At 33.3% G+C, this 26,935-nt stretch overlaps 1 protein-coding gene and 1 long non-coding RNA gene across 4 annotated transcripts in view; one reads left to right on the top strand and one right to left on the bottom strand.

The window, feature by feature from the left end:
* Nucleotides 1-26,935, top strand: part of GSTCD (glutathione S-transferase C-terminal domain containing) — a 141,478-nt gene that overhangs the window by 94,569 nt on the left and 19,974 nt on the right. For all 3 annotated transcript variants that reach the window (XM_009240235.4, XM_009240236.4, XM_054554236.2), the window contains exons 6-8: nt 22,261-22,376; nt 22,538-22,582; nt 24,969-25,097. In XM_009240235.4, the coding sequence (XP_009238510.3) occupies nt 22,261-22,376; nt 22,538-22,582; nt 24,969-25,097 (290 nt within the window). The remainder of the gene's footprint in view (nt 1-22,260; nt 22,377-22,537; nt 22,583-24,968; nt 25,098-26,935) is intronic.
* Nucleotides 14,465-26,559, bottom strand: LOC103890477 (uncharacterized). Its single transcript, XR_008524665.1, has 5 exons — nt 26,408-26,559; nt 22,683-22,745; nt 20,368-20,490; nt 19,852-19,911; nt 14,465-14,631 (listed from the first exon to the last, which is right to left on the bottom strand). It is a non-coding gene; the product is annotated as an uncharacterized LOC103890477 (long non-coding RNA).

Consider the following 26,935-nt stretch of genomic DNA (forward strand, 5'->3'; position numbering starts at 1 on the left):
TCTAACCTTTAAGAATCTTGAGTTTGAAATTTTTCCCAAGTCTGAACATGAAAAAGTGAAAAATATGTTTAAGCCTATAAAGCAAAATGATGATTTTATAAATGTGTATGACACAAAAAGCAAAAATATTTGAAATTATTCCACACATAGGCAAAGCAAGGAAGAGAATTTTCAAAACTGATGTCAATTGCTATTGATGCATAATAGTTGCCCAATAATATGATCAATTCTCATTATTCGTAGTAGTTATGTTTTATGAAGTCACTACAAACACTGAGTTGGCAAATACTGAACCACTGCTCCTGGGGAAATACAGGGTTAGGTTCTGGCAAGCCTCTGGTCCCATTTTTGTCAACTGATAGCCTTATTTTATATGTGTTTCTATTTAAAGACATCTTATTTAATATATATAGTTGATTCATTTACACTGAGTTCACAGCCAGCAGCACCATAATGCATGCCTGAACAAACCTTATGTAACGTAAATTTTCTCTATAAGGTGCATCACAGCCTTCTTGTACTTAGGAAAACTAGACAGCATTTCAGCACTGGCAGCAAATTTTAATAGCAAAATCACCCAAAAAAAGGCGCAAAAATTTGAAAAATGTGGAACTAAATAGACCATGAGAAGGATACTTGTTTATAATATGAGAGCTGAAACAAGAAAGATAGTCATCTTCTTCCACCTCAGCTAGGACTGCTTCTCGACCTTTTGGCTAAGATCAAGTGCAACCTCAGCTAGGAACATGTAATCAGGTGACTCAAATATTTCACTGCTCTGTACATATTCACAAATGACTACAAATGCAACTCAAGAATGGATTTTTGAGTTACAAATAAATTCTAGCAAGTAGGCAAATGCACAAATATAGAATCTGCAAATAATGAGAATTGACTGTATCTCATCCATTCTACTCTAGGCCTTGGAGATATCAAGACGGAATGAGTGCAAACCTTGTTAAATGAATTTTATTAGGGTGGTAGTGTTAAAGAATAAAGGGTAGTTTTCTTCTTACAAGTTTTTTTAAAGTAATAAAATGACTTAAAATGACATGTTAAAATTATGATTTAATTTGATGAAATCAAATTAAGAAGTAAATAAGTATCTGTTATGGGTAACATGACTTCTGTATAAAGTTCATCAATATATTGTTTGATTCATTCTTCTGCTATAATGAGCATGCAGTATTCTCTGATTTTTTTAATGAAAAGAAAAATGGGTAATTATGTTGGGAACAAAAATTTAAAGTAAATAAGATTAAAGCCAAACTTTTGATGACAGATTTAGAAAAATTATCTGCACCAAGATTACATAAAATCCACTGTTATTTTCTTGTGATAATAAGCATCATTTTATAACTTCTCTTTTAAAAATTTTCTTTTCCAAGAGCCATTCAGTGGGTGCTTATGAAGCCAAACCTATGAGTCCTGACAGACCTGGTTAGACTTCTACTTTTCTATTTACTAGCTATGTGACTTGGGCAAATTTATTAACGTTTGTAAGCACACTCTTAACTTCGTTGTCAAATATAGATAATGAAGGATATCCCTAATTGTAAAATGAATATAATGAAGGATATAATTTATTCTTGTTGTAAAATGAGGATAATGTTTATGAGGATGAAATGGGATAGTACAGTGTATAAAAACTACTTAGACTAAAGCTTGGCACATCATGATATTGTTTGTTTGGTTTGCTTGTTTTGTCAGAGAAGGTATCTCTCTAAATACTTGAATAAGGTTCTACTGCCTTCATATGTAAATGCAGCTGTGGAAAGTATTCTTAAGCCACAATTGTCTCTTCAAATGTTGCTCCATTATGTGGCATATAATACTGTAGAGTGATCTGAAGCCAACCTCTTTTCTATACTTGTGCATACCTGTTATCCTGCCTTCATGCCTTAATACTTAAAGTGTTCTGTCTGATCAAAACCTCTGCCTGTTTATTCATTTTTTTCTTAGGATACTTAACAGCAGTAGAATCTTTTTGTTATTTTTACCATACCAGGTGAGTTATTTGAAATATAATTTATAACTATTTTCTGTCTAGTAATATTTCCTTCCTTCAAGACAATTTACATTTTGAATAAAATTTTCCTTCCATATATTCTGATCTTCTCTTCAGGAACACTGGTTATCCATAAGTTTACATTTCATCATCTATTCACCATACTCCTCATATTTCTCTTCCCTTTAACTTCTTTTTTCTCTCTGTCCTCTTCTTTGCATTCAGGAGGTCCTCTTAAGCCATAATCCAGTTTTTCTGCAATAGCAATCTGCTTCTTAACATTTATAATGAGGCGTTTGCTATGTTTGTAAAGCTATAATAACACCACATTGCTATAAAGATTGTCATATATCTGGGATCACGTAGAATGTATCTGGAATAAGGAGTAAGCCAAGAAGTCTCTGATCTCTTGAAGTAGTTGGGCAAACACCCCACACTCTAGTGTGAGGTGAGTAGATGTGAAGGATAAGCAACTTACATTTACTGAAGGCCACTGGTTTGCTGGGACTCTGCTGCAGTACTATTTCTTTCTCACAATAGTCCTACAAATACTATTGTTATTTACGTTTTACAGATGAAAGGCAAATACTCAGAAGTATTTGACAAGGTCAGACAGCTAATGAATGGGCCAAATATGAAATACCAAAACCTTTGTTCCTTTCACAATATTTTTTGTCTCATGTGGCAACATGCATTTCCCCGAGAAAAGCTCCCATTTGGTTTTTCAGTCATAATTTATTTTTCCTTCTTGTTGGTACTATTCTCAAATGGCTGGCCTCCAGTTCTACAGGGGAAGTATTGAATGTAGAGAATGTTAAAATAAACATTGATAGCATCAAGAAATTCTTGCCAATAGCTTAAGAGTGAGAGAGGAGATAGAAAAAGTATAAAAAGCAGACGAAATTTACTGATTCTCATAAAAATTAGAATGTATATCTTTATAACCTGAGGGCATTATTATAATGCTATATTATTTATAATTGATACTCATAAATATGACACAGTCATTAAGAAAAGATGAAATTATGTTCAAGTTTTTTAAAGAAGGCTAAGAAACATGTAACTGACAAGAAATTTCAAAGTTGTAAAAAATGTTTTGGGTTATTTGTAATAGCAGAAAAAATTGAAATATCCCAAATGACTATCCATAGGAGAATGGACATGTTATATTATAGCTCTAAAATGGAATACTAAGAGTAGTGGAAAAAAAAAAAACACAACTCCATGTGTCAACATGGATGCAACTTGAAAACATACTGTTGTATGAAAAGTGCAAGAATTATACATATAATTCCATTTATATGAAGTTTAGGAAACTTCAAATCTGAATGATATGTTATTAGAAATACATATCTATGTGGTAAAACTCAAAAGAAAACCAATAGAATGGTAAATACAAAATTCAGTATAGTGGTTATTTCAGGGCTGGGAAAGGTGAGGGAGATATAGTTGGTTAGGGATATGCACATAGGACTTCAAAAATACTACTAATTTTTTGTTTTTGTAAAGCTGGATAATGGATAGTTCAGTAGTTTTTATCATCACCATTATTATTTATAACTCATGTAGTTTAAAATGTATTTCTATTTATGAACCAAAAAAATTGGTTCTTAAGAGTATATTTTAGTTATCTGGTAGTATTTAGTTATCAGAAATTTTCCAAAAATATCAGATTGGTGATTCATTATTGTTATTATTACAATGTAAAACATAAACAGATGGCTATATCAGGAAGCTCGCTTTTAAAATAATATTCATTTATTTAAATAAAGAAACTTTTCTATTAAATAGCGTACTGGATAATAGTATTTATTAGATGGTTTTTATGAAAGGGAATTATTCAAAATAGAATAATCCCCTAAATTATAGTATGTCTTCTAAAAATTCTGGTGCTTTGGGTTAGTGAAGAGTAAATTTCAGTAACAAAACACTGTGTTAAATTTTAGAGAAAGCGTCACCTAATTCAGGGGATTTATATGTCATGATTATTTAATGTTAATTACCTGAGGGTATTGTAGAAGTTTCTGTTAAATACCTGAGGGTGTTGTAGAAATTCATGGAGGACATTTTTTTGTCCTCTAGTAATCATGACTGAGCATCTACACATTGCAATACTTATTCTATTCTAAAATACTGATTCTTTTTTTATTCAACCTTTATTTTAAGTTCAAGGGTACATGTACAGTATACACAGGTTTGCTACATAGGTGAACGTGTGCCATGTTGGTTTGTGGCACAGATCATCCCATCACCTAGGAATTAAGCCGAGCATCCATTAGCTATTCTTCCTGATGCTCTCCACCCTCCCTTCCAACAGGCCCCCTGTGTGTGTTGCTCCCCTGCCATGTGTCCATGTGTTGTCATCGTTCAGTTCCCACTTATAAGTGAGAACATGCAGTGTTTGGTTTTTTGTTCCTGTGTTAGTTTCTGATGATGATGGCTTGCAATTCCATCCATGTCCCTGCAAAGGACATGGTCTCTTTCCTTTTTTATGGCTGCATAGTAAAATACTGATTTTATTTCTCCTTCATATTACAGCTATTATATTTATTTTTATTTAGATTACATAGGTCAATAAGCTAAATTCAATAATTGAAAAGGGATATTATAAAATATTTATTGTAAAAGGGTGTTAAAACTGATAGGGCTAAGAAAAAACTAATCTGAAACCCATATGGAATATGTGGACTAATTTTTCTGAAGGGTTAAGATCAAGCCAGAAATCTCTAAGAAAAATTACATGAAGATTTAGAAGCTTTATGTATTTCTCCACTGTGTTTTTATTTTAATTGCATTATAACCCATAATTAATAATCTAATGCAGATTGACATTCATGAATAAGAAAAAATCTATTAATTTTCATTTCTTGTTTATGAATAAAAGGATTCAGCTTCCCTTTTATTAAAACTCTAGAAGGCACGTCTATTTTGAAAGGTTTTCTAATATATTTTTCATTGAGAATTTTTTAATACACAATTATTTTTAATTTCATCTGTCATTTTGGGAGGGAATAGAATGTAAGATTCTGTTTGGTTTTTATTGTTTTTTAACAGGTGGTTTGGGAACAGAGTATACTCTGATGCCTTGTATCAGGATCGCTCTTTTATGCAAAATGCTTTACTTTTCCTGGAAACTAATCTCCTTAAAAGCTAATACCCAAATCAAACAATGTACCCTTTTCAGTGCTGAATAAAAATGGGTCAGGAAGGGATTAAAAAACTGGCATTGCACTAAAGTGAGGCAATGAAAGTTTTACTGTTTAAGCTCCCCTTGTTATATGAGAATTTATAAATTACCAGTAATTTAGGCTCCATTCTTCTGCCTCTTCTTCTTTCCCTCCCCCTATGTAAGCCATTATTGTTGATACATGTATGAAACATTGTTTTTTAAAGAAATTTTCCCATTACATCTGTTAGAAATTTAGAATGTCAATCAGCATTGAATCCAGTTTGCTTCGTCTGTATATTTAATCAGTGAAAAAACTTAGGCTGATTTTGCATTATATTTACTACTTCAGTTTCTGCCTGTGTCCCTTCTTCATTCATCTTCTTTTTCCTTAGTGTCTGATGATCAACACTGTGTCCTTAATAGGCGTCAAGTTTACTGAAGTGTTTGATTCAATAAACATATCTGAAAATCTACTAGGTACAAAGACTTGTAACAGTTGGTATAGAGTTGAGTAAATATAAGAGTTTGCAGTCTCATTGAGAATCCCTCAAAATAAGACTAACTTAGATATCTCCAGTACAAATGAAAATAGGTATCTGATTGTGGAGAGAGTATCTAAACTTTTTGAGCTTCTTTTATTCATATGGAAAATGGAGGACAAATGCAGACCTTTATATAATTTTCTATAGTTAGTTTTCAGTACAGGAGATAAGGTATACAAAGCTCTTAGCATAGTACTGCCATGTAGGAGGATTCCAATAAATGGTTTATATTATTGGTACTGTTTTTATATTTGGCCATTAAACCACGCTTATTTTCTCCACATTATCTGTTTCCCTACTCTGAACCTATCAATTAAAAAGAATATCCAAGTCTTTATGTTTTTACCTATAAAATAACTGGGTTAGACTTGGTAAGCTTTAGAGTTTCTTTCTTCTTTATAATTATATAGAACTTTGTTTAAGGAAGTGGGTACCATCCGTATACAGATTTTCCAAGTCAACTTAGTGTATATAAGTATTTCATATCATCTCTTTCTCTCTTCAAATGTTCAGTACTTCCTCCCTTTCTCTCTTAATTCAAAGAGAAAATAGAAAAATTAAAAAGAGCTCTACATATTTTATCAGTAAACACACCAACATATCTGTTTCTATGTCCATACACTACAGGCCCTCCGATCCTATTCCCATTTAAGCCCATGTCTCACTGTGCACTGTATTTCATCCCCTTGTGTCCTCAACAGTTTTTCTTAGTTATGCCAGTCAGATAGCAAAAATTCTAAGGTAGCTTTCACTTTTTAAAATCCTCCCTTACCTCACTTAGCCCTACACCGACCACGCCATTTACGTGCTCCACTTTAACAAAACTCCTTAGATATTCATGACTTCATCTTCTCTTCCTCCACTCTCTTCTTCCAATCTTTTGTTTAAAATTACCCATTTTTTAAAGTTGTAAAAGTAGTACAATGAATACCCGTGTAGCCTTCATATAGAATCACCAGTTTTTACTATTTTGTCTTACCTTCTCTCTTTATCTGACATATACATTTTTCTTCAACCATTTGAGAGTTCCTTGCAGACATCATAACATTTCACCGCAAAATACTTCAACATATGTCTCCTAAGAAAAAAGGGTATTCTCTTATATAAATATAATCACAAGCCAATTATCACCTACAGGAAATTTGACATCAATATAATAATGTTATGGAATACAATGCCCGTATTGAAATTCTCCCAATTGTTCAATAGCGCTCTCACTCTCTCTTTGAATATGCAATAACCAATCAAAGATAGGCATTGTTTTTAATTGTCATATATCTTAAGTATCCTTTAATATAGGATCCTGTCCTATAAAATTTGTTTTGTCTTTCTTAACTTTAACATTTTGAAAAAGAATCTATTCCAAGTATTTTACAGAATGTTCTCAATTTGGATTTATCTATTTCCTCTATTAGATGAAAATTAAACTATTGGCAAGACTACAACAGAATGACTCAAACATTTTGGCCAGCATACTATAGAGCTAATGGTGTATGCCTTGAGTATACCACAGCAGGGAGCACATGGTATCAGTTTGACACATTGTTTGTTATATTAGGTTTGATCACTTGGTTGATATGGTGTCTGTCAGATTTCTTCATTGTAAGAATACCGGTTTCCCTTTGTAATAATAGTCTCCAAGGAGCTACTTTGAAACCATCGTGTTCTCCAGTAAGTTTTCCTCAATGGTTTTAGCATCCGTTGATGATTTCTGTGCAAATCAGTTATTACAACGGTCATTATTAAATGGTGATTTTTGTATTTTTATTATGCCTTGTACATGTATCAGTTTTCCTTCTTCTCTCTTGATCCTATGATAATCAGACCTCTGTCCCATCATTCTAACAAAACTGCTGTTGTCAAGGTTACTAATGACTTCTGTTTACTAAATATAATAGACTAGTCTCAGTCCTTATCTTATTTGGTGTATCAGCTGCATTTGACAAAGTTGATCATTTTTCTCTTGAAATACCCCTTGATTTGCCTCTGAGAAACCAATAGAATAACCGCTTATCAGTCTCCTTTTCAGTTCTTCAGCTTCCAAATCTCTAAACATTGAAAAACTCAGGGCTTAGTCCTTATACCTCCACTGCAAAACAATATATGGCAGTTTGATTCTTTCTAATTGCTCAGGCTCAGAACTCTAGAGTCATCCCTGTCTCTTTATTTTACCCTCTACATCAGTCCATCAGCAAATTCTGTCAGCTCTGTTTTTAAAATATGTTTCAAGTCAAATCACTTCTCACTACCTCCACTGCTGTATCTTAATCTAAGCAACTATCATGTCTAGCTTGACTATTTCAGTAGTGACCTAGTTAGACTTCCTATTTAAGTTAAATAATGTCCCCAAATCCATCTAATTCAAAATAGAATCCAAAGTTTCCACATAGATTAAAAAGCTTTGCATACTGTAGCCCCTGGCTACTTCTTTGATCTTCTCTTCTGCGGTCTGGAATTCACTAACTGCAGCAGTCCTCCCTTATTTGCAGTTTCGCTTTCTGTGGTTTAGTTACCCACACTCCACTGTGGCCCAAAAATATTAAATGAAAAATTCCAGAAATAAACAATTTATAACTTTTAAATTGCTCATCATTCTAAGTAGCATGATGAAATCTGGCACAATCCCACTGCGTTCTGCCTGGGACATGAATCATTCCTTTGCCCAGCAAATCCACACTGTGTACACTACTAGCCTGATGGTCACTTAGTAGCTATCTTGATCAGATCGACGGTTGCAATATTGCAGTGCTTGAGTCCAAATTTTACTTAATAATGGCTCCAAAGCACAAAAGTAATGATGCTGACAGTTTGGATATGCCGAAGAGAAGCTATAAAGTGCAAGCATTAAGTGAAGAAGTAAAAGTTGTTGACTTAATAAGGACAGAAAAAACTCATATGCTGAGATTGCTAAGATCTGTGGTAAGAACACATCTATCCATGAAATTATGAAGAAGGGAAAAGAATCCATTCTAGTTTTGCTGCCGTACCTCAAGCCACAAAAATTATGGCCATTTCAGTGTCTGATAAGTGTTTGGTTAAGATGGAAAAGTCCTTAAATTCATGGGTAGAAGACATGAGCAGAAATGTGGTCTGATTGATGGCAGTTGGGTTCAGTACTATCTAAGGTTTCAGTTATTCACTGAAGGTCTTAGAATGTATCCCAAGGATAAGGGGAGACTACTGTATACTTGTTATTCTCTTTGTTTGGAAAACTCTTCCCCTAGATAATCCATATACCTTACTCTCTCACTTTATTCAGATCTCAATGTCACCTTATTAGAGAGGCCCTTTCAGGTCAGCCTATCTATAATACGTTTACTCTTCCTTCCTCTTTCTCCCCTTTCTAATTTTTCTTTTTAACCCCTAATATAGTATATTTATTTGTTTTGTGTGTATCACCTATCTACCCCCACTGGAATGTGTACTCCATGGCAGCAAGGACTGCAATATACCCAACCCTTAAAACAGTGCCTAGCACATCTTAAGCACCTAATAAATATTTGTTAAATTAACTGTTGAAATTCTTTTTAGTAGTCTATTAATGATGACAAGTAAAGACAGGTTGTTGTTTTTTTTTCCACTTTCAATGTAAGTCTTAATTTTATATCTGGTCTTTTTTCCTCCTAAGACGTTTACATTGTCTCAAAGTATACTTCAGTGAGAAATTATGTTTTTCTAGGTTCTATAAATTAATGGGTTATTTATAGTGTTGCTGCTTCTACTACTAATCCCAGCATGTTTTTCTCAGTATTTGGATATGATTCCTTAAAAGGTAACAAATTTCTTAGATGCTAACCTAGGTTTTTTTATTATAAATAATAGCACAAAGTCTTTTATTAAATCATTCACTTATGAATTTTAAAGGCCATCAATACAAAGTATTTATTTTACTGCCCCACATAATTCTCTAGGAAGTCTACCTGTCTTATATTGGCTAATGAAGGGAGAAAGTTCTAACTTCTCTTTATTGAATTAAAAGTAAAACTAGCCACATGTTTATAAGATTAAACTAATGCAAAATTTTAACTCACCAACATCTCCCTGGTATTTTTTTCTTCTATTTATTTGGTTTCTCTATGTATCATATATATGTGGGATTTAAATAATAGGAAGAAATATATAAGACCTCAAGTCTGATTTTAGCAGTTCTTGGTTTGTTTGAACGAGTGAGGAAATTATCATGCTTGTTCTGTGGGTATGCAGATACACGAATGTTACTTATAAATGCCCTCATGCTACCATGTCTGTGTCTCTAACATCAGGGAATGGATTTCAGAGAAGATAATGAGGTGTTTATATTCTGTTTTTTTATTGGCTATCCAGAAATGTTAAATTTTAAGCATTATCTTCAAGAGTTCTCATACGCAATTAGCTATTTCAGTATAAAATTAAATGATTGATTTTAATGGTGAACACTATTTATGACTTTATGTTCTCAGGATATTTTTAAAGTTTACATTGTATATGTCATGTTGTTTTCCTATGTTAATTTTCAAGAAGAAATATTATAATAACTAATATATTTGAACTTTTAAACATCATTTTTATAGCTCTCAATTTCAAGGAATAAAAATTATTTTGGTACCTTTTATTCCTTTATGTTAATATTACCTTCTCAGTGACAGGAGCCCAAGTAGCATATAACTGAATTTTGCATTTTAAGTAATTTCTGTAGGTCCCTGGGAAACACAGTTGTCCTGAGGTGGAAGGGTCTATAATCTAAAGAATCTGATCTGTGTCTTTGTTGACTCACTGCATTCATTGGAACTGGATTTTAAAGAGCAAGTAGGCATTTTTAGGCAAAGAGGTAAATAAAGCAATATTTCCTGAAGTAGATTCCTAAAATAGTCCCTAAAGATAATTAGATAGTAAAAACATTCAGTTGTCAAGTAATCTGGAGAAATACTATGTTATTCTGGATTAACCAGTTTCTGTACTGCAAGACTCCTTAGCACTTTTACTGTGCTGGTGGGTATTGTGATTCTCCAAAAAAAATAGAAAATGTATTAATTTTCTAAAGCTACCTGATGGTAGAACTCACTATTTTTCTCTCTAAATATCTTTTTATATCTCTTTCCTCTTAGTATCTTGAGAGACTACTGTTCCACAAGTGTGAAATTTCTGAAATATTAGTATTCATGACAAAGTAAACTGCATGTTTAAAACCTCAGAAAGATGATACAATATGGTGTGTTTGAAGAATAACTGGTAGTTTCATCTGACCAGAGAATGATCAGATTATGGGAGTAAAGGAGTGGCACGAAGTGAGCTCAACCCAGTTGATGAAGTCTCAGTGTTAAAAATCTGTCCTATCAGCAGTGGGGGAACCAATGAAGACTTTTAAGAAGGGAAGTAGTATGAACACATTTGCATTTTAGAAGGAATGGGCATGAAAAGGTGAGACTTTAGGGCTGAGTGTTTAATTAGAAGACTATTACAAGTGATAAATAATTGTGAACTGAAGATGTGGCTTTGTTTGGAGGATGATGAGTGGATGATGATATTATTAACAAATAGAATATCAGGAAGAAAACAAGTTTCATGGTAAAAGAGTTCAGTTTTTGGACATGTTTGGCTTGAAGTCTCTGGATGGCACAGGCATATATTAAGAATGCAATTGGAAAATCTGATCTACAGTTCTAGAGAGCAGTGTGAACTGAACTATGTATAGATTTGGGTATCAGTATGATGTTTCAAACCATGAGAGGACGAGAGAGAGATAATAGACATCTTTCTGATGATAAATGTTTACGCATCCCACCTGAGTTTTTCTGTGGTTAATTTACTTCAGATCCAGAATCTTTGGTTCTGAGTTTCTGAAAATGTTTTTAAATGTCATCAAAATCTAGAAAGTATACCTTTAGCAAGTAAACATCAGGAGTGCTGTGATTACTTTGGTTATTTGGTCAGTTGGCTTTGTGTATGTGTGCTTGTTTATGCTTACGCACTATAGTTTTTATTTTTATTTTTTATTTTCACGTAGAGACAGGGTCTCACTGTGTTGACCAGGCTGGTCTCAAACTCCTGGCCTCAAGCAGTCTTCCCGCCTCTGCCTCCAAAGTGCCAGCATTACTGATGTGAGCCACCATACCTGGCTGTATACAATGTTTTAAATCAGCTATTGTCCATTACTTTTGTATTTAAAAGTCTAAACGGTGAAGACATAGGAGAATTTGTATTTACTGAATTAGGTTGTGGCCAAAAGAAGCACCTACTGTGGGTATACAATAACCATTAAGGTAAGTCTTGAATATATATATATTTTTTTACTAAATCCAAGCCATTTATATACATATGTTTTAACTCCAGCACTCCCACCACATGACATTTCCTTGAAAAATATACTTTAGCATGTCTCTTATGCTGATTTTAGATTGAAATAAATATATTATCAAAAAGATAATGTTTAATAATGATGAAAATTTCTCTGGTGTCAGAAAAACATGAAATAAATACAGAGGGGAGGCAGCATAGTGCATTCTAAAGTAGAAAAAAATTATATTTATTTATTTTTCTTAAAAAGACAGTAAGCTTTACTACTATTTAACAGAGAAATTGTTACTACTATGTATATTTGGGTCCTATTCAAAATATTTTACTAATAAAGGATTTATGTTTTCTGGGGTGGTAGATAAGAGCACACACCTTGAAGTGAGACCAGCAGGATTCAAATCCTGACTCCATCATGGAGTAACTATGTGACCAAAGCAAGCTACTTCATTATTTTTGTTTACATTTTTCATCTGATAATGCAGTAACAGTACCCAACCTCTTTGAGCTGTTATGAAAAAGGATTGATATAATAAATAAAATATGCTTAGCACATTGTAATCATTCAGTAGTGCTAATACCAGCACATAAGAATATCCATTCAGTGGACTTCATATATACAGGTTGAGCATCACTAATCCAAAAATCCAAAATCTAAAATGCTCCAAAACCTGGAACTTTTTGAGTGCTGACATGATGCAACAAGTGGAAAATTCCACGCATAAGTACTTACCACAAACTTTGTTTTGAGCACAAAATTATTTAAAATGTTGCATAAAATTACCTTCAGGCTATTTGTATAAGGTATATGTGAAACATAAATAAATTATGTGTTTACACTTGAGACCCATCCCCAAGATATCTCATTATGTACTTGCAAATTTTCCAAAATGCAGAAAAAAAATTTCCGAAACCCAAAATACTTCCGGTCCCAAGCATTTCAGACACTCAACCAACATTCATGATGAGTGTAAGTATACACAGTTGTAATGATCTCCCTCAAACCCTAGCTCTTTTCTACCTAAAGACTTTTGCATCAGCAGTTCCATTTATATGGAGTGCTTTTTCTCTTGTTTCCCATGGCTAGCTTCTTCTTTTTATTCAAATTTCAATTCAGTTACCTGCTCAATGATGGCTTCAAGATTACCTAATATAAAATATTCACCTAGTCAATTTCAACCATATTATTCTATTTTAATTTCCTCCATATCATCACTTAATTTTTTATTATAAAACTCCCATCACTGGAATGTAAACATCACCCTTGTTCTCCATTGTTTCCAGCACTTTGATCAGGGCCAGGCATATAATAAGTGCTTTAAAAAAATTTGCTAAATTAATGAACTAGTCTGTTGAGGTTGTAATGAAAGAACCAGAGAAAAAGAGAGAGATTCAAAATTTCAGTTTCAGAAAAAATGCTTTCCCCTGCCCTACCTAGGCCCTAAACCAGTATACCTATTTCAGCAGACTCAGACTTCCCAACTGGTATAGTTTGAGTATAGTCTTGCTATTTTAGATCTTACATCCATTGTTACATAGGATAAGATATGGTCACCCACATGTCTCCTGTAGTGCAAGCTTTCTCTGCCTAGCCCTTTGTGTCTTTCCCTTTTCCTAAACCCTGCTGGCTGGAGCACTGCTAAACACTACTGCTGGCCAGGCATGGTGGCTCACACCTGTAATCCCAGCACTTTGGGAGGCCGAGGCTGTTGGATCACCTGAGGTCAGGAGTTCAAGACCAGCCTGGCCAATATGGCGAAACCTTGTCTCTACTAAAAATACAAAAATTAGCCGGGCGTGATGGCGTGCACCTGTAATTCCAGCTACTCGGGAGGCTGAGGCAGGAGAATTGCTTGAACCCTGGAGGTGGAGGTTGCAGTGAGCTGAGATCGTGCCATTACACTCCAGCCTGGGTGACTGAGTGAGACTCTGTCTCAAAAAAAATAAATAAATAAAAATAAAAATAAATTTAAAAAAATAAATACTACCACTGCTAGGTACCACCCATCAAATTAGACCTATGCAGATATCAATACTTTCCCAGATTGAGTCCTTTTTGAATATTAATTTGGATCACTGTTCCCACCCCTATCCATGCCTGTAGCTGGGTTCATTCCGAGAGTCTTTTTCTTTCCACCATCCCTTGCTGCTGTGATCCTAACATTCTTTACGGTTAGGCCCATAAAGTTAGGATCCTTAGAAAGGGAAAAGGAATGGTAGAACTGGAATGCAAAACTGCCTTTGTGGTTTATACAGACCCTATGTAACTTGTATGAATAGCCCTGCCTTTGAGTGTTAACTTTTAAGTTTAATAACCATTCTCTATTTTGATTATTGTCATAGTATTGAGCACTATTTCATGTGTAGATAGGTGCCCTAATAGATACTATTCAACGATGCTAATTCTTACAAAGCCAATATTATGGTATCTGTCTGATGCTCCATTGCCACATAAATAACCTCTGCAAAGCTTAATGCCTTTTCATAACAATTATTGATTTTATTCACAGTTCTGCAGTTTGTTTAGGGCTTGATGGGAAAGCTTGTCTGTTCTCCATACAGCATCAGCAGAGGAGGCTTGACATCTTAAAGCATACTTCTGTGTTCCAAGAGCAACCATCTCAAAAGACAAAAATTGGAAGCTGCCAGAAAAGAGCACCATGTTGTTTCTGTATTAGATAGGTCAAACAGTCATGGAGCTGAGATTTAATAACAGACATAGATGCCACCTCTAGATGGGAATACCATATTTTAATATAGTATTAATATTGCCAAGAATTTAGGGCCATGTCACCTTAGATATTCAGCATTTCATTTTTTAAGCAAAATAAAATATATGACAAAAAAAATCAAAGAAGAAAACCTATAAGGTCAGATCACAGTGGAAATTAGAACACCATGTGCACAAAAGAAGTATTTTTTTAAAAAATCACTTGACTCTGGGAAAGTTGGCATCATTTCAGACTACTACAGTGATATTTAACCTAATTACTGTGAAACATCAATTGGAAGCCAACTGAGGATTACTTGAATGGCCTCAAAAAGTTAACAAAACTATTAAAACACCTTACTGTTGTTAACTTAAGCCTCTGAAAAAGAGGGAAAAGAAGTAAATACCAAACTGTTTTCTACAGTTAGCTTTTTTGTTTTAAAAACATTTCAGTTTGGTCTTGTGGGCAACTTAGACAATATTATGGACTTAAAATAACAACAACAAAACCCCAAAATGCCAGAGCAAAGTAATGTTTACTTTGTGTGGTGTAAATGGTATTTGGATGAAATGAAAATATATGTGTTCAATTAATTGTGGATTCTGGTATTCGGAAATTAAAAATTTTTTTTCATCTTAGAGAAAAAAATGGCAGGAATAAGAAGGTTTTACAATTTCTATTATTCACTGTATGTGAGCTCTTCTATAAACAAAGCAGAAGCTTTGACCTGGTAAGAAATGTGATTATACTTTCTTCAACTTTTGTCCCTCAACCCAACATCTTGCCTAAACAGTTTTTAGTTATTGACTTTTTAAAAGATGCTTTAGAATTAGATATGGAAGGGTGAAAGGTGCATGATATTTTTAGTCAGCATCTGCAGTACTATAACATGAAAGATCTTCCCAATCTATTTTCATTTCTTTCCTTCTGGATAATCTGATTTCGCAACAAATTGATTGCTCAACCTCTGCATATCACTTTTCAATAAAATCAAAAAGGTTGCTACAGTCCCAAGGTGGGGAAATGGTCTCTTTCTGGAAAGGGTGAGACCCAAAGGTCAGTTCATTAAACAGAGTGACTTAGGAGACCTCTAATGCCTTAGCAATATATTCTAAAATCCTGACATTTCGAAACTTAAATTGATCCTTTTCATTCATAAGCCAGCCCTTGAAAATTTTATTTAGAGGAAAAACTGAAGTAAAATACATTTTATGATTGACTCTGAATAATTAAATTTTTCCCTAAGATATAATTACTAGGGAATCACTCATTTCCCTGCTAGAAAGCACCTCATTTCCTTGAACGCTCACACATGAAAAAGACACCAACATTGAAATTCTGACATCACAATTAATTAAAAGCATCTGTTTAAGACAGATGTAACAGATCATATTGAAAAGAAGACTGAACCTGACATTAAAAATCCTACTTTAGAGTCCCAGCTTCACCACTTACCAGTTGCATGTCTTTGAACAAGTGCAAAGTTTGAGCAACCTATTTAGTGATCAGTGTCCTCATTTGTAAAATAAGAAAAATGTCATCCACTCTAACAACCTGACAGAGTTTTGAGGTTAGATGGTGTATCAAATATGCAAGTGCTTAATATATTGCAAAGCATCATATAAGCAGAAAGTATCCATCATTTTAGGAACTTTAATGAAACATATATGGATTTTTGTAAGTTGTGGCTGTTAAAATTTCTTTTAAGAACATTGTACAATGTGATTAATAAAATACATTTTCTAAGCACAAATATAATGTTTTGTACTAATTAAACAAACTATATGCTCATTAAGGATAGAAACTAAGAGTTATATATCTTTACGTCTCTAACAGTTTAGAGAACAGTTCTATATAAGCCAAGTTAGTTGCTTGATGTGTTGAATGAATGATGGAGAAAGATACTTATGAGGTCATTATTCCTCAATTTGGAAGTATAAATTAGCCTTTTTTAACATTATGAATTCCAATGAATTCTGCTCTCTTTTTAGTTAATTATTGAATACTCTAATAGTATATGTAACAAAATTATAAGAGTAAAAATGCCATCACACTGTTAAGTTGTTGATGATTTCATAGACTGAACTGTGGGGTTTGTGAATGGGGAAGAGTATCAGATTATTAGTATCCACTGTTAGAAGAAAATTGTCACATTGAGGTCAGTGCAGCTAAGAGGATTAGTGATAGTAGCCTCCAACTGGCTTTAAAAATGTAAAATTAAAATAACTATTCTGGATTTTTTGTATTTTCAACAAGTTATCACCAAAATTTAAACAAAGTTGCCCTAACCTACAGTGTAAACTTTATGTTGCTGCCTAATTTCATGTATTTTCTCAGGAGTTTCTTTAGGAATTCTGTTCTTCCATTCTAGCTTTTGAAGTCTACTTACACAGCTTTAAATGGCTGTTTTCTTATTCTCTCACAAAAGTTTTCAGAAACTTTTCTATCCCTACTTAAAATACTGTTTTATAGTTGACTTGTTTTACTGTTTTGACAAATGCCTGCATAGCATCGACATCTAACGTATTTTTACACTTAGTACCTGCAAAAATTAGCATAATGCCTTGAAATGCAGTTTGTCATAACTGCAGAGAAAACTCATTCATTAAACTTTTATTGAGAACCTTTTATGTGCTTATCAGTCTCCTGGTAATCTTTTCATTTAATTGGACCCAAGTTTATGCAGTTCCAGGAAAAAATATTCGTATCTATTTCAGGGAGACAGAAGCAATTTCAGCTAACGGTTTTTTGGGGAGTTATTTTAATGAATTATACTTAGGTATCATTTTATAATAAGTCGTTTCACTGGTTAACAATAATAGACTTTATAGTATAAAAGATTTGTTATTTTGGGTAGTAACAACGAGCCTGAAAAAGTAACTTTTTTCTCTTTTGTCTTGAAAAAAATTGTTATTGACAAAAGTAAGAGATGTTTTAAATTCATCCTGGAATAAGGAAAGGTGATGGGGTTCCTAAAGTTTTAAAGCAAGGAGATAGGTTTTAAGCAAAGGGAACAAATTATATAAAGGAACTAACTCATAAGGTGTGATAAATTCAAAGAAATGTCACTTGTGTAGAGAGGCTGGAACAATGGGCAAATATTGAAAGTAGCAGATGAGGTTAGCAAATTAATCAGAGCCCAGATCATTAAAGGCCTTGCTTTCTTGCCAAGACATCAATATTTTTTTCTTAAGGCAGAGAGGAGCCTGTAAAGGTATTTAAGCAAAGGAGAGATACTTTAATGGGTACATTTGGAAGGGACTTTAGTAATATACTGAGGAAAAGCATGCTCAGTGATTAGCTATGGAACAACGAGACAGAATGTGGTGAGCATAGTGCATCAGGGGTATAACAAGGGAAGAGGAGCCTGAGAAGGAGAGTGAGGAGAATTTAATAGGGGTTCAAAAGATTTCTTGATCTAGAACACTGGGGTTCAAAATGATTTAATGAGTTCAATTGATTCCATTTTATTTTTTAATTAAATCACTTAATGGCAGAAAGCATCAATTGGGGTCCAATGCTCCAGATAATTTTATGGATAATCCTATCTAATTTGAGGATATACTATATCCAGAATAAAAATGATGCAGACTAACATTATAAAAGAACACCTTAGTTGGTAATAATGTAAAATTAACAGTGCTGTCTATTCAGATTGAACTTGTCCCTAAGCAGCTCTAAGCACATTAAATATGAAAGCAAGGCCATGTTTTCGGTAAGACACGGAGAGGCAAACAACAAGCAATGTCATTTCCTATCTGGCACTGTCTGCCTGTATTTTCGTGTCAATCTCATATTCTACTACTTCCCCCATTGATCTCTCATTTTTAGGTGCAAGTGAGTTAATTGTAGTTTTCTCCTAAATATGTCATATTGTTCTTGGCATGCCTTCCCCATCCCCATTCTATCTGGTAAGTTTCTGATCCTCAAATGCCCAAGTCTCTGTAAAGGCCATTCTAATGTCTCAAGACATTTCTATTTTATCTTCAATGCACATACTTTTGCACATAATTAACACACACCTTCTTCTTAAATACCCTGTTAACTTCTTAAGAACAGAAACTATGTCTTCTTATTCATTTCTGTTGAGATGCGTCCTCTGCATATAGATGAGTATTGGGCATATAAGTAGGTATCTTACTTATTGTTCCAAGCATGAAAACCATAGCAACTATGGGGATAGAACCTCGGCTTTGCTGTTGATTGCCCTATAAAGCATGATAAATGACCATTCATCAGCTTGTCTTTCTTAATGCTGTTAATCAGACCTCTTTTGAAAACATTAACATTTGTGGTTGTCGCCTTCCCTCTCACCTGTTCAAGGTTCTATTAGTGCCACCTTGTCTATTCAGTTGTCTTATACCTTCTTTAAAAGAGTGGTGTATACAACATTGATCTCTGTTGAAAAAATTTGCTTTTGCTCTTGATTTTTTTACCTTTTTGGTGTGTTTTTAAGCTCTAAACATAGTTTTAGCCTTCTTTGTCTCCATATTTTAAAAAAAAATCACAGAATACTGTTGGTGTGCTATATCTCAAACAAATGTTTTGAAAACAAAACAGCAAAAGAATATTTAGTAAAGACATCTAATGAGTATCCACGCACTCTTTTATAAGTAAGTTATAACTTGTAAGATACTTGTTATTTTAAGCTAAGAAACAAAAAATTAAGAGCTGCCTGATTTGGGACATAAATTACTACACTGAATATGTGTGCTGGTGGTACATGTACACATTTTCCAGTGATTTTTTTTTTCATTATGTGATGCTTTGGATGAACCAAAAATGCTGGTGTTTTAACATGGCTTCCCCCTTGCTTAAAAATTGGCTCCTTTACCTCTGTACTTTCTTTTCTGGCAATGCAAACCACACTGAAGTGTCTAATCAAGAACCTCCTAACTGGAATTAGACAAAGAAAAAACTCATTTGCAGAAGAATTGCATGCAGAACAAATGACATCATTTGTATTAAAACATTCTACACTTAGATTTCTTTTTCCGTGACACTAGAGATCCATCGTTTTTAGTCAAGCTAAAAATAGATTGTAATTATATGCTTGTAAATAATGTCTCAGGCACAAGGATACTGAATAAAAATAGAAAGTAGGATTTGATTTTTAATTTAATACTGTATCCCAAAATACCACTTCTTTACCTTGTTGAATATATTTGAGATCCTGCTCATATTTCCTGGAGCTTCGTAATATTTATAAAACTAGAATGGGGAAAGAGAATGCTTTATTAGAGGTAGCTTTTCCATAAAGCATCTGAGCACCATGCTGCTGTATTTTTAGCTCAATCTCTGTGAATATTGTGTGCAGCGTATGGTCTCTCAACTTAAACACAATCCTGAAAAGTACCTCTTTGCTTTCAGCCTTCATTTCTACATGTATTTTTTTATATGCAAAGATGCAGTATTAGCAAGAAAAATAGATCTCCATCAGCATTTGCTTTTGAAACAGACCTAAGGAAGTTAGGTAATTCTAAATTTCTAATAAAAATGTGGTATAGAACTTGATATTAGATATTCCATTTAATAATTTTTTTCCTATCTCCTTATTCTTAACAAAAACATTCCTTTTAACTTTCTTTTATGAAAATTCTTTGACTAGGAACTGTTAAGAAATCTACAAACAGAGCAAAGACAGAAATGCTCGTGCTCATTCCTTACTTCATGGTGGCTCCATTTAATAGCGGTATTTTTTACTCTAGGTCTCTGAAGAGCCTCAAAGGACTTTTCTTTTTGCCTTCTGACACCTCCTTTCCTCCCCTCTTCTTGTTCTTATTCTTTCTCCTGCAAATTAAAACTGCATTGCCATAAAAATATAAGGCATATTTGGATGAATAGAAGGATGGATAGAAGTTTGATAAATCAAGTATAGTAAGTTGTTAATGGTAGAATTTCGGTGGAGGGTATAAAGGCATTCACTCTAAGATTCTTTCAGTTTTGCTAGATGCTTGAAAGCTGTCATGACAAAAATCTCTTAGGAGTGGTTACCCATGAAGGGTGGGATTACAGCTTTTACTTATTCTGTGTTTAAATATTGTACACTTATATTATTAGAGAAAAATGAAGATAGTTCTTTTAAAAGCGACATGAATCTGTCTTCACGAATGAAGTCATCAGAGTATTGACTTAACTGTTCTTCATATTTGAAATTTACATTCATCCATGCTAAATAATTAAGGATGTGACAAAAGAATCAGCTGTGTATGATGCTCACATCATTACAATAGGAAATTGGGTACTTCAATTATAGTGTATATATAGTCAATGGAATACTATGCAGCCATTAAAATATATAGATAGGAAGAAACGCATTGACATGGAAAGATATTTATAATATTTCATATTTTGTAATATAACATTTTATATTTTATACCTAGCTAGAACACATAAAATTTATGAATATAACTGAAAGTAACCATACATATACATAAAATGTTATCGCTGAATTATGATGCTATAAATTTTTTATATAGATTTTTTTATTTACATTTAAAAATCTTTCCTAAAATAATATTTTCCTGTGCTTTTTAACTTAGTAACATAAGAGAGAAGGAAAACAGAAAAGAGAAGAAAAGAGAAAGGTCTTGCCATTTTTCTGGGAAAAAGGAGCAAGGAAACCTTAGTATGTTTAATTTTTTATCAAACCAAAAAGATTATCGGGATTTTCCCTTTTATCTATATCATGGAAATCTGGTGTCTTACATTTTCTTAATTTTGCTCTTGTAAAGAATGCACTTGAAATATGTAAAAACAAATAATTTCATTCATTCTTCTGAAGATATTTTCATGGATTTGACTAGCGGTTTTGAAAGGAAAGTTAAGATGTTTTTATGTTGTGGGGCCCCAGGCATTTCATACTTGGAAATGCTCTATCTTGAATCTCTAATTGCATTATATTTCTATCTGACTCACGAGGAAAGGAAGCTTCAAAGCAGAAAACAGAAAATCCAATTTCTCCCTAAATACAGTAACCATTGATATATTTCAGACAATGTAACACCTCTGTTTCAAGGTTTCCCACTGTCCTACACAGAAGAATCAAGAGTTCAAGGATGTGCCAATTAAGCGATAAAAATATTTTTACTTATTATGGATCTCTCTATAAGGAGATTAAGCAATGTGTTGAAATTAGGTACTCTTTACAACATGTCTCTGAAAAAAGATAAAGGGAGAAGACAATTACTGTTATTTTTTCCATTCTGCCAACTTTAATTGGACACTTGGTTTATGACCCTAAACTTAGTGTTTCAGTTATTGTTTCCACGCTTTAAAAGACATACTTTTCCCCATAGATTTTCTTTCAATGGCTATTGAAGGAAATGTTGAATGGACATAAAAGTAAAACAAGCAAAAATAAAGTTCATCTCGGGTTCTAGTCCTCTAGCCCTCATAGTCTGTTACATGGAATTCATCATTTATTCTTTTATATGTATGTATGTGTGTGTATGCTCCTTCCCCTCCTCCTCCTCTATGCTGGTAGTCTATTTTAAGCATGTCTTCTTGTTCCCTCAAAATATGTAATGTTTTGTGGTCTTCATCTCTTGTCTTTCTCAGGTAAAATGTCCAGTGATCGAGCTTTGAGGAAGCAGCAACAGTTGAACAACCTTGTCTATGTGGTAACAAATCAGGCCAAACCTGGTGACAGAATTGTGGATTTCTGCAGTGGTGGGGTATTTTATCTCTCCTTTCATCCTTTTTAGTCTTTCTAAGATTATGAGACTTTTCTATATTACATTCAAGATCACGTTTTTATTTGGCAAGATTGTGGTTTCAGAATGAGGAAAAGCTGTGGGGACCAAAACTAACTTGTTTGTCTTACTGACTTTTTCAGGGCCATGTTGGAATTGTCCTTGCTCACATGCTGCCATCATGTCAGGTAAAGCCAGAATAAGAGATAAAAGGAAATATTTTAAAATTATACAGTTCAGCTAGCCAAATTTAGTTTATCCCTGCTCTTGGAGTTTCTAATCACTCACCCAAGTCAAATATGTGGTACAGGCATTGTCTTTTCTTTGAAATAAACTTCCAAGACTCAGAATCTTAAGGAAAAAAAAGTAAAGTAAGATCATAAAACAGTTATCAATTTTTAAAAGAGGTTTATAGGTTTAAGTAATTTTTCAAAGGAATGGCTATTTTATTGCTAAATAAAATAATTATGATTCAACTAGTTTAATTTTCCATATAATTTTTAAGTGGAAATATTGACCTCTGAAACTTGCTGAGCATGTTCTTTTGGTATCTTGATTTTGATCCATTGCATCAAAATTATTAACAATAGCAAAATTTTTTAAAGCAAAAAAAAAAAAAAAAAAAAACCAAAACCTACCATACTGATCCATCAAGTGCTTTGCTTTTCTTGTTCTCATTAAGTCATTGTCCATATGGATGCTAATTGTTGCAGATTTTAAAAATGCAAACACAATTTATCCCTTGCTTTCATTCAATATTGTATCATAAATGTTTTTCCCTGTTGCTAATAGTTTTACGTATCATCATATTTCGGAGACTACCAAATATATTTTCAAGTAAATATATCATAATGTATTCAATCATTGCCACAATTTGTTAGAATTTTGTGCTGATTTTAGTCTTCTGCCATGTTAAATCAGTTCCTCACTGTGACCACTTTTTAGCATAAAAGTCTGTTTGTTTTTGTTTTTGTTTTGTTTTTAATACAAACTCAACTGCAACAGAGTCTTTGCTTGTGAGCTCTCTGGAAGGTGTGAACTAGTTATAGTGAATACTTCCAGAAGAAAAAAAAATGTGGAAGAACTAATAGACTGGCCAGAATAACATGTAACAGAATGATGATGAGGGGACAGGGAATAGCATTCTTTTATTTTTCTTTTCTTAGAGAATAAACAGGAAAATAAATAAGGAATCCTGGGAGAAGAGGCAGGTGTTTGTTTTATTATTAAGTAATGCAATAATTTTGTGATTGAGTAGGAGGAAGAGAGCTCACAGAGTAAAATTCTGAGAAGCAGAGTCAGGGATGTAATATCTTTTCTTCCCTTATTAATATTTCTGGAAGCTTAGAAAGGTTGAAACCAAAAATGAGTAATCTTGTCTAGAATAAAGTCAGGAAAGCCTTTCACACCAAGTATAGTCTAACAGGTTTTTCAAACGGATTTTTTCTTACAGACAAGCATAAGAACAAAATAAGAACTAGGAATGATAGTGATGAAAGTGACTTAATTCTTTTCATTTTTCTCCATTCAAACCATCTTCTCTGCCTAGATTATCACTGGAGTCTCCTAACTGGTTTCTCTGCCCTCTGGCCTTGTTCCCACCAATCCATACCATACATTACAGACTACTAAAACTTCTTTTATCATAAATGCATGATCTGGTTTCGGTTTACCTCTCCAGCCTCATTTTCACCCTTCACACCCTGTCCCCCCATCGCCACTATCACCATGACACACATTGTGCCCTGGAAATTGTGTACCAATTTTCTCAGTTCTTCAAACATGCCATATTCTTTCTCATCTTGGGCCTTCATATGTTTCTCTCCCTAAAATACTCTTCCATGCCCCCCAGACTGATTTGTATTCATTTTTTAGGCCTCAGTTAATATGTTACTTACCCATGAAAATAGTCATCAAGTTTGAGTGCTCCCATTGACATTGTTTGTCTTTCATTTAACGCTTATCACACGGTATTATTATTATTTTTTGATGTTTTGGTTTTGGTTTTTTTGTTTGTTTGGTTGGTTGATTGGTTGGTTGGGTTTTTTTTGAGACAGATTCTCCCTGCGACGCCCAGGCTGGAGTACAGTGGTGCGATCTCAGCTCACTGTAACCTCTGCTTCCTGGGTTCAAGGGATTCTCCTGCCTCTGCCTCCCAAATAACTGGGACTACAGATGCACACTACTACACCCGGCTAATTTTTGTATTTTTAGTAGAAACGGGGTTTCACCATATTGGCCAGGCTAATTTCAAGTTCCTGACCTCAAGTGATCCGCTTGCCTCGGCCTCCCAAAGTGTTGGGATTACAGGCGTGAGCTACCACGCCCGGCCCACGCTGTATTATTATTGCTTGTTTCACTTGTATCACTATGCTTCAAAGCTATATCACTATAGTTCAAAGACCTTTCATTTTTCCTTTCTGTACCAGATTATGTGACATACTTCCTGCCACAGAATAGAGGCTCAATATAATACGTTCTACATTATTAAAGCTATGAAATATAGTAATAATACTTTGCCTAATGTCTGAATTATGTAACTAAATATACTATTGTTTTCTGGGTAAAATCTAGGTTACATTAATAGAAAACAAGGAATTATCATTAATTCGTGCTAAGAAGAGAAGTGACGAACTGGGTTTAAGCAACATTTGGTTCATTCAAGCAAATATGGAATATTTTACTGGGATGTTTAATATTGGAGTAAGTAATCAAGTAATTTCAATTTCTTTAATTAGCTAAATAAGAAAAATTGCATGCCTTAGAGTAAATAAAAAAGATAATTTTGTGTTCTTTGCTAAACAAATTTATAATTTTGTATACTTATATTATCTATGAAATATAGCATATTAATGAATATTATTTTACTCATAGCACTTCGTCATTACATAATAGAGATAACATTGGCTCCTCTATCAGACCAGAACTTTGTTTTCTTCACTACAGAATCCCCAGTAGCAAGTGCTGAAAACTGGTTAATAATTGAATAATTGATTCTGATGAACATGACTAGCCTTGGTTTATTCTGCATTTTTAGAAGACAATGAAGGAAAAGAAAAAAGAAAAGAAAAATAACTTGTTAGTAATCTCTAAATACAAGCATTGCCTTGTGATTTTTTTTAGCTAAGATTTTATATTTACATGTATTTTCAGGTTCCAAGAGAGAAAGTATATTGATCATGTTTCTAAACCTTTGGATCAAATTGTTATTATTTGATATTATGAAAAATCCCTAAAATATGTAATTCTGCCTGATCATTAAACCCCAGGGTTTTATTATTTCTTGTAGACTTTGAGTTTTATGAACATGTTAGTGTCGCCGCTATTTCTTATATTTGCTTTAAATAATTTTTTTTCTGATTTTGATAGGAATATACATTTTGATAGTAATACAGAAAAATACATAGTAATATAAAGAAGAAATAACCTATATGCCTACTATCAAGTGATAAATACTATCAAAAATCTTTAGTTTTTATATATTTATGCACTCATATAAATGCATATTTTACACATATGTGAACACTGTTAAGACCATACTACATAGATCCTGCATTGACTGAATACTGTTAAAAATCTTTTACCTACTTTTTAATCATACATTTTTTCTCATTGTTATAATGCAGTTATTACTATGATGGATATTTTATGCATCCTTTAAGAATTTCGATGCATTTGCCAAACCACTTTCCAGGAAGGTTCTTACTGACATCCTTTCTAATTACATAAGTTCATATAAACATGCGGTTGTCTAGGTAGAACTTTTATCAACTTATGTAATTCAGACCTTTTATAGTATTTCTGATTTTTACCCAGTGAAGTTTATTTCTTAAATATTGACTACTGCAAATTTGGGGGTTTATTGTAATTTTTTTCAACCTAAAAAGTATGCTATTTATTTCCTTTGTAGACACGATCTACAGTTTACTTCTCTTTTTATAAGCCTGGCTGTTAATAAGGAAATTCAGGAAAATGTAGACATGTAATCTAGAAAATTCAAATTAAAAATATACCTGTGCAGCTTTAACTTTACATAAATGTTGAGGTAAAGTTTAGAGCTTCTCCCATGAAACAAGCCATTAAACCAGTCCAGATATTACCAGTATACCAGACAGAATGGTAGCAAGTAAATGTGGACAGCTACCCATTTATTTACCTCACAAAGCATGGAATTTCCAGCCTATGTCTGTTCCATCTGTCTCTTGGCCCTTCATGACTTATAGATGCTAAATCACTCTAGCATATTCTTGTAACTTCCAAGTGTATAATTTACTAACGCCACCTAAAAATGTATATATCTCTTTGGAAGTGAAATTTTTCTCTACATTTCATAATACATCTATAATGGCTTTTTTTCCTTTCATAATTACCCTTGTCAAGGTGTATAGAAAATGGATTAAAATTGCTTAGAAGGTTAAATTAAAAGTAGATTCACTCTGAAGAGAATAATTTGCCTAGGAGAGTAATAGAGGTATTGTCACTAGGTAAATCAGACTAAATGCATCAGAGGTTCTAACTCCTGTGTTAAATGCATTCCAGTA

Source organism: Pongo abelii, chromosome 3 (genome assembly GCF_028885655.2).
Source record: "Pongo abelii isolate AG06213 chromosome 3, NHGRI_mPonAbe1-v2.0_pri, whole genome shotgun sequence".
Classification (NCBI taxonomy): domain Eukaryota; kingdom Metazoa; phylum Chordata; class Mammalia; order Primates; family Hominidae; genus Pongo; species Pongo abelii.